The sequence below is a fragment of the Penaeus monodon genome, chromosome 1 (assembly GCF_015228065.2).
Source record: "Penaeus monodon isolate SGIC_2016 chromosome 1, NSTDA_Pmon_1, whole genome shotgun sequence".
NCBI lineage: Eukaryota > Metazoa > Arthropoda > Malacostraca > Decapoda > Penaeidae > Penaeus > Penaeus monodon.
Window position 1 is genome coordinate 1379160 of NC_051386.1, and position 8708 is coordinate 1387867.

The following is an 8708-nucleotide window of genomic DNA, read 5'->3' on the forward strand; positions in this document are numbered from 1 at the left end:
CCTCTTTGTTAGAGTTTTATTTTCAATAGAATACAAAATATCTTACTGAATCCTTAAAGTAAAGACCTTCACAGATCAGTTTACTGAGTTACATTTTCTGTTGTAAAGAAAAGATAAAAAAGGAATTTCACCTGTAACTACTGAATAGGTATCCCGTAACTTGAAGTGAGGCAAGGTGAAATATCTACTCTACTAATTTGTAGACGGGTTTCCTGGGAGATATTTGAGAATAAAAATCTAAAGGTTCCTGACTGAAAACACCAGTTAAGAGTCTAATATGCAACACGGTGGGCTTGATGCATTAACTTTTTAAGTCATTTGTGTATTTACATCTTTTTTTTTTTCAATAATTGATGAGACATGAAGTTATATGAACACATAAAAGGAACAGAACATTTGCAGCCCAAATGACACTGTTACACTGCTTAATAATTCTATAGTGATGCAAGATGAACCAATAACATCTCACTCTACAACTATCAGGCTGAACTCTCCATCATTGTCATCCTGGCATCCTGATGCATTAGAATTCAACACACTATGTGTATTCACTGCAGAGATTCACACATATCATTTCAGATCTAACTTAATAGTTTAGTTTCGATATTTTCACGTTCATTACACTTCTAGGAACTGCATCCTTAAGGGGCCCAAATAGTATACAATCTACTATTTCTTATTCTACCAATAAAAAGGCAATCATCTTTCTTTATCCATGTGCTTTCTTCTAGGCATTGACTTCAAGATCATGAGTATAAAGGGACAAACAGTGTGAAAATGCAGGTAAAAAAAACAGTAACGTAATATTTGCAGGGTTTTCATAGATAATGGCACTACCTTTAAAAAGAAAAGAATCTGTTTTGTATGTATACATGTATTTGTGTGAAATGCATGTATGTATGTATGCATCTTTTGCATGTAACACCAATGTAATACTTATATAAAATTTTATATGTAGGTATGTGTTATGTGATGTAAATAATATGTGTATGTGTATACATGTGTACATGTGTGGTTATTTTTAAAGGGGGTACAAATGTAAGTATGCATATGTAAAATCCATACCATAAATATTATTACCACTGTACTGTCCTCCTGCTATAGTAACTAAAAATATGAGAACGGGTGAGAAAGAAGATGAAAAAGAAAAAGCAGCTACCCGTCAAAGTGCTGCAAGGGGTTCCGGCTAAACCTGCTGAATGCCTGATTTTACACTATCTGGGATATGGTGAAAAAAAGAGGGTAACTTATGAAAAATTTCAAAACCTCTTTCTTGCTCACTCATTCACTCTTGCAATCTCTCTTCCTTTCTGCCTTTTTTACTCTGGATAAAATAATAATAAAAAAATAAATAAAAAAAATAAACAATAAAAATACAAAACCTATAACTGTCATAGATGTTTCTTTAATGGAATTGAATGAATCTATGAGTATACAGTACCGTCTGGTATAAACACCCCACGTTTCCATTTGGCAATATCACTGCTACTATATCTACTACCTTCCTAATCTTTCCTATGAACAAAGATAATATGAGTAGTAATTTTCATTGGAATTTTATTGTTTGTATAACTAAAATCATCAAATGAATAATAAAATAAGGGATGTAATAAAATAAAACAATAATGATAGTTTCAATTACTTCACTCCATACCACGCTTCTTCAAACAACCCCACCCTTGCCTTCCTCACCATGCAATTCATATCGGTCATCTGGGAGAAGCTTTCACGTCATTAACTGCGACAAGACTGAGCACAATTTTTATCCATGCACACTGCGAAATGGAAATTTTACGAATAAGAAGTGAATACACCTAGCACGGAAAGGTTCACGGCATCGCAAAACAAGATACTGGGCTGGTGTAGCAGGGGGGTTTGCTCTTGCTCACAGCCAGTATTTGAAGAGTATAACAAATATATCCCGGCCTGCAAACAAGACGCTCGATTGCTTTCTTCTAGCTGCCAGCAAATAACTATGCAAACAGGGTATCAATGGGCACTAGGAGGACTGCAACACAATAACACTGCTAGTTGAGAATCGTCACTAATGGCTCTTGGCGGCTTCTTTGGCTGCCACAATGAGAGGGTGGAGGCTTGAGAGAGGTCTTGCTAGCTTTAAAAATGGATGCTGAAAAGGAGAAAAAATGTTGAGTATATAAGAATGGGTGCTGTACAACAGAAAATTACCCACATTTAATGCAAAAAAAATGAGCATGTGAGTCTTGTCTCAACAACTTTAGTGTTGAGTACAAATTTCTTTGCTATACTACGTTAACCCCTTACATTTCACTTTTCGTTTTCGGTTTCTTTCCTAGAATTATTTCTAATTATTCCCCCATAAATAGATGTTCCTCACTAAAGCATATATATCTCCTAATAAACGACAATGAAGCATTGAGGCTATTATCACAAACTAAATTTCCAGTCCCAGAGTCTGACTAGATTTCTTCAATATCTCTTTCAACAACAATGTGGGGAAAAGGAAAGGTCAAAATGTTTCATTTTCACATAATGATTGTAAAGAACTTTAAACTGCCAAAATATTATAGCATAAACTACAAAGAAACCCAAGTCACACCAACTTACCTTTAGGAAATGATAGCAGATCGACCTTTCAACTTCAACTTTCTAGGCATTGAGTCAAGGAAATCCTGAAATCGTGAGACAACTTTTCCCGTTCCGTGATTTCGGGCGTACCATCGTGCACTATCAGGTACAGAGCTCTCAGGAGGAGGTTTCATTCAAGTATGGTGGTTCTCTGTTGAAAGGATCAGTCATTAGTACAGTGCATTAAAGTCTCCTTGTACAAACAACGGTTAACACTCTATTTACAAAATACACTCAAAACTTAGCTTACAATCCCAATTAAGGTATATCAGAGACAACGGACAATAATTGGCTTATGGACCAGAATTGCCGCAAAACACTGGATGGAGCTACAACAATCATGTAGATAGCTACTTGTGATACCATTTTATTTCCCCTTTTGTACACAGTGTGTTAAGTGGTTTAGATTCATCATTTTCTAGCAGCATAACCATTATGCTGGGGAAGTGGGGGCGGGCATAAATAATGGTATTGTTTTCTTAACTAATAGACAGGTTCCTACACCATTACCAAAGCTATGAGCCAGACTTTCACATTTAAGTTAAAAATTTAACTAGTGTGAGCATACATCTAATCAAATATCATATACTTTGCCTGCTTAATTTCTAAGAAATCAGGCTAAAAAACAAGACTAGCAACTCGAGAGAGATGGATCTCATTAATGACTGCAGTCAGGGTTAACCATGCAAACAACTGTTTAGTACATAAAAGCTAAACAGAGCCAGCCTTAACTGCACAAGGAAGGATACTTATCACTTGGCATTTGGGCCCAGGGAATCGGTTCAGGTGATAAGAAGTCATCCAGTGCGACTGGGTCTATACAAACGGGGATTTACTTGCTACTGTATCTCAAAAATAACCTGAAACTTCCAGATCTCTGACGAAGGTATATTGAAACACGGTTTGTGAAAGTACTGATTCTCATTCCTGGCTTTTACACATTTGTTGCTATGAATACAATTGAATTCAATTAATATTTGGTTCACTCATGGCATCCTCTGTACTAAACTTACTGTACTCTTTCAGATATTAAAGCCATGAGTATTGGTTATTAACTCATGCCACATCTAGTAATGAGCAACATATTCATGATGAAAATAATCCCTCGATGCTGGGTAATATCTAATCAGGTTACGAGCCTAACTTACCGTGGATGGGATGGTGACTACAGGAGCTCAGCAGGAGCTAACAATCTGCCCAGATCCAGGCAACGGCGGCCCCCCACACAAGTTTCCCGTTTGCCAAAACTTTGGCAGTGAAATTTTACCACGGAATGGGGGTAGGAAAGAATGCAAAAAAGTCATGCTCGTCTGTTTTGCAGTACTCAAGAAGTGTGCAGTTGCTAGAAATGCCCAACAATACATTTGGACAGTAATTCTGCCTAAATACCCAAACGGTAGATACTACAAGAGGGGAAAAAAAAAAAAAATGTAAAAAATAAGACAGTAAATTAACATACAATGAGTTATAAAATTAAGGCTTCATTATCTATTACATTTTTAGGATAAAGAAAATTAGCTCTAAAAATACGTTATCTCAGCAAATGTTATGAATATAAATCTTAGTGAAGTAAAGCTAATGGGCATAATTGCATAGAGAAATTAAGTGTTGATATGTAAATAACAGTTAAATTTAATCACTCTAAAATATAAATCTAGCAAAATAACACCTTTTTTTTCATAACAGCAACATACAATTATGTTCCTACAAACCTAAGCTTTTCCCACATGTATATTCTTATAATTAAGAGAAAAAAATGGTGGACCTGCATTTTATTTACCAAAAATTATGTACACACACATACCTTCAATCATTTCAATAGCCATAATTCCAAGCGACCATATATCAACTTTTGGTCCGTACTGTTTTCGCGTCACCACCTCAGGGGCCATCCAGTATGGTGTCCCAACCATAGTTGTCCTTTTGTTTTGCTCCGGTGATATTTGTGCACAAAAACCAAAGTCAGCTGGAGAGGAGAGGGTCAAAGGTTTAAGTATTGTGTTTATATCAGTAATAGTAAATTTAACAACTCCATCAACAACCTCTGGATTCATCATGAAGATTGATTTTTTTTTAGGGAGACCAACAGTACAGAGCTTTCTATAAATAAAACAAACAATTCAATATCAATACATTAAAAATAGCAGTGCAACATTCATTTGTTCTCTCAACTACTGACTATTACAAACATATCTGTAATTTAGTTATTTTATATTTATAAAGAATGTAATGAAGACAAACTCATTCACCCTACAGATAAATTATCTAGAATTTTCCTCTCAAGATCAAGAAACCAGACCAAGAGATGCAAGATTTTTACATAATCATCCCTGTTCTAAATAGCATACATACATAAGAAGTAGACCCCAATGTAGAATGGCACTTGAATCAAACAAACTTCTCCTTGACATATAACAAAGACAAAGAAAACTCTGCAATTAGGTTCTAATCACAGTACTTACTGAGCTTGACACTTCCATCCATGCCTAATAGAATATTATCTGATTTAATGTCTCGATGTATGACTCGATTAACGTGCAGGAACTCCAAAGCTTGTAGAACCTCCCTGAAATTCATGAGATAATATTAACTCTTCTTCACAGACTTTCAATTATATATATTCACATTTTTTGATCAGATAGGGAGTAAGGTTAATTTCCAAGACACATTAATTTTCATGCTATACATGAAACTTATTTTAAATGTTCAACTATACATATATAAGCATTCTTCTTTCATCAGATAGGGGGAAAGTGAATTTTTATGAAACTAACATTCACGGAATACAGAAAACTCTGACATACCAGCAGGTAACAGTGGGGAAAACAACACACGTGGTTTATAATGTATATGTTGTAAAGTTGAAAAACATAAAGCAAAGGAGAGTAATACACTGTGAAAATTTCATCATTTGTGGTTCTGATTTTCAAGAAAATTTATTAAATAAACTGATCTTAAACAGGCAAGGTCATCTTTTGGAAAAAAAGGAGGGAAAAAGAGAAAAAAAAAAAGAAACTAAAGAGCAAGACTGCCGTACATCATACAGTTATGCATTCATGATATCATACATCAAAAGTTCATTAGTGTCTTTAATAATTAAGTCCAGTAATCTCTTTCAGGACTGTGATTAAATATTTGATACACAAACATTTATTTGAATCATTTTTTTAACCCATCAATGACAGTATCAATTTCTGGGCGTCACTGACTCCAGTGAGCAACCGTCCCGAGTTTAGCCCGGAGGTCCGCTACATATAGTGGAACTTTCCACTCGACTCGCTCTAGCATTTCATGACGCCTATACCCAGCATGATGAGTCAGTTTGTTATGACAGCTATAGGTATGGCCCGGCAGATATGGGTTAAAAAATTCCAAATATTCTATGAAACAATCTAATGTTATGAATGTAAGACTGCGCGATATTTCAAAACATGGCTGTGTAACTTTCAAACCTCAAATTTTCCACCCAAAAAGGTGAAAAATCTGACTTGAAATATTAATTTCTCATATCATTAATAAAATACTTTTGAGATATGGAGGGAGAGCTGGATGTTCAAACATTTCAATGCCTACACAACAGTTGTTTCTATTATGCCACTTATGTTACTCCTCAGCACCAAGTAAAAATCAAAAGGGATAATTTGCAAGAGAGAAAATATTTTGAAGACACTCACCTACAGACAGCTGCAATCTGACCCTCATCCATACAAGTTTCTGTGACGACATCTTTTAAAGGGAAACCCTCCAGGGAGGTACTCCATAACACCTGTCATGAATAGCAATAATCCTTTGTTAATAACAGATCACTTCCTTAACACCATGACTGAAACAACCCGATTTTTCTTAGGCAATTACAGTGTGGTGTTCTGTGCTGCCCCATGAATATAAATTCCCCAATAGCTTATATATGAAAATGGATCATAAGTATTTCAATATCTAACCAGGTTAGGCTTTTGAACTTGTCTGATCAAAAGTGTTTTTCATAGAATCTTCCTTGGAGAAGTCTTTTGATATAGAACAGATCATTTACAACAAAGTGACTAGAAGATCATTATCAATATTTTTTTTTTTTTTCAAGTAAATTTCCGTAGTCATTAAAACTGCCAAGTACTTTTGTACGGCCAATCAACAAAACTATGCAAGATACTGCACATATGAAACAAAGTTTATAGTCTGGTATATTATGTTGTACCCTCTGGACGCTCTATTTTCCCCATTTTCCATTAACCAAAAAAAAAGACAGGCATGGCATGTACATAAAATCCAAGCCCACTGTGATTTTTACTTTATTCATTGTTCTTACACACAGATAGCTCCACTTGTACAAAGGGTCCCCAATGAGCCAATTAATGGTACTACCTGACTCACCTGTTTACCCTTTTCCTTTATTTCTGAAAATATTTTATAATCTTATATTGCAGTTTCTAATGTCAATATCATTATAGTAACTATACTGACAATAATAATATTAATAATAATATTAATAATAATATTAATAATAATATTAATAATAATATTATTAATAATATTAATAATATTAATAATATTAATAATAATATAAATAATATTAATAATACTAATAATATTAATAAAAAAAATAATAAAAATAATAATAAAAATAATAATAAAAATAATAATAAAATTAATAATAAAAATAATAATAAAAAAAAAAAAAAAAAATAATAATAATAATAATAATAATAATAATAATAATAATAATTAAAAAACAAAAAAAAAAAAAAAAAAAAAATGATATTCATAGCATTAATCAAAAAATGTTTTTCCCATAAATTCAAGGAAACGTGAAATCAGGTAAGGTCAACAAGGTCTACTAACTGACTCCTTTGTGGATAAGCACTAGCAGAGCCATTTACGTGCAGACCCATTTCACAAAAAAATCTAAAATGGGCAAATCATTTTCCCAGCGACACTGGGTTAAAAGTCTGAAAAGTAGGAATCCTAGGAATCCTTACAAGAGCATACAAAATTATGGAGCAGGATGCCTACAGTCTGAGGAACATTACATACACAAGGAAGGATGCGACCAATGACATATCACTCACCCAAAGTTCCTCGCTCACAAGATAGGAGTCCAAGTAGTTAACGACATTGGGATGCTTGTTTTCACGCATGACCATAATTTCATTTATTATTAGTTCCTTTTTAGGTTGCTGAGATAGATTCATCTGCTTAATGGCTACCTCCACTCCTGTCGCTGTTTCTATTGCAGTATAAACGGTACCAGAAGCCCTGAAAATAAGTAAATAAATGAATAAATAACTTTGGCTATTTTAGTGATAATCAATACCTTTTATATATCTGTTATTTTCAAATCAATTAGAGAAGATGAACACGTAATCTTTCAGAAAGCAAAATAAATACATAAAACATACATATAATTTCTAAGCTACAATTTTCATTTCATGTTCAAATTAGTTTTTGACCCTTTCAGTTCTGACTCTACTTTCCCGCTATGCACGCTAAATCTACCAGAAACTTGATAGAGGGAAAACCATTGAAAATAAAAAAACAAAACCATACCCCTGTCCGATTTTCTCCATTTTCGTGTATTTTCTGTTTGGATCGCCTACAGACACTATAGCTCTTAAACGCTCTAAAATTTCTTCATCGCTCATCTTTTTCTTCTTCTGTTTCTCAGCTGTCCTTTCTATTGCTGTGCTAGCACTGAAAACCACAATAAACATTATTAAACATTTAGATCAGAAAAATCTAACACAAAGAGACTCATTATCAATTTTCAATCATTCATTTTACAACTTTTCTTTGTATATGAATAAGGGTAAATATATTAACATTCTCACCTGTAAGTCATAATATAATCACAAAATATAGAATTTTGAAATGACAAAAATAAAATTGCTCCAAAAACACCTCCACACACAAATATCACTAAGATCCTCCTTAATCGCAATACACACCTTGTAGTAGTAGTATTGGTGGTGGGTGGCACTGCAGACACAGCATTTGGTGGTGCAACAATGGGAGTTGCCTGCGGGTTGCGATTACTATCCAAAGGAGCACCATTTGCGTTTGCCCGTTTCTACAATGGGTAGTTTGCTCGTGCATACTGCGGGACCTGG

At 34.0% G+C, this 8708-nt stretch overlaps 1 protein-coding gene across 1 annotated transcript; it reads right to left on the bottom strand.

The window, feature by feature from the left end:
- Positions 1-1937: 1937 nt before the first annotated feature.
- LOC119576650 (serine/threonine-protein kinase PAK 3-like) lies at positions 1938-8663 on the bottom strand (the record flags this gene model as incomplete). The annotated part of the gene is given in 11 exon segments (XM_037924328.1): positions 1938-2128; positions 2587-2625; positions 2627-2728; positions 2731-2758; positions 4408-4573; positions 5070-5173; positions 6282-6343; positions 6345-6373; positions 7667-7857; positions 8149-8292; positions 8547-8663. Coding segments are annotated over 11 exon segments (1066 nt in total), but the record flags the coding sequence as incomplete, so codon positions are not given.
- Positions 8664-8708: the final 45 nt, after the last annotated feature.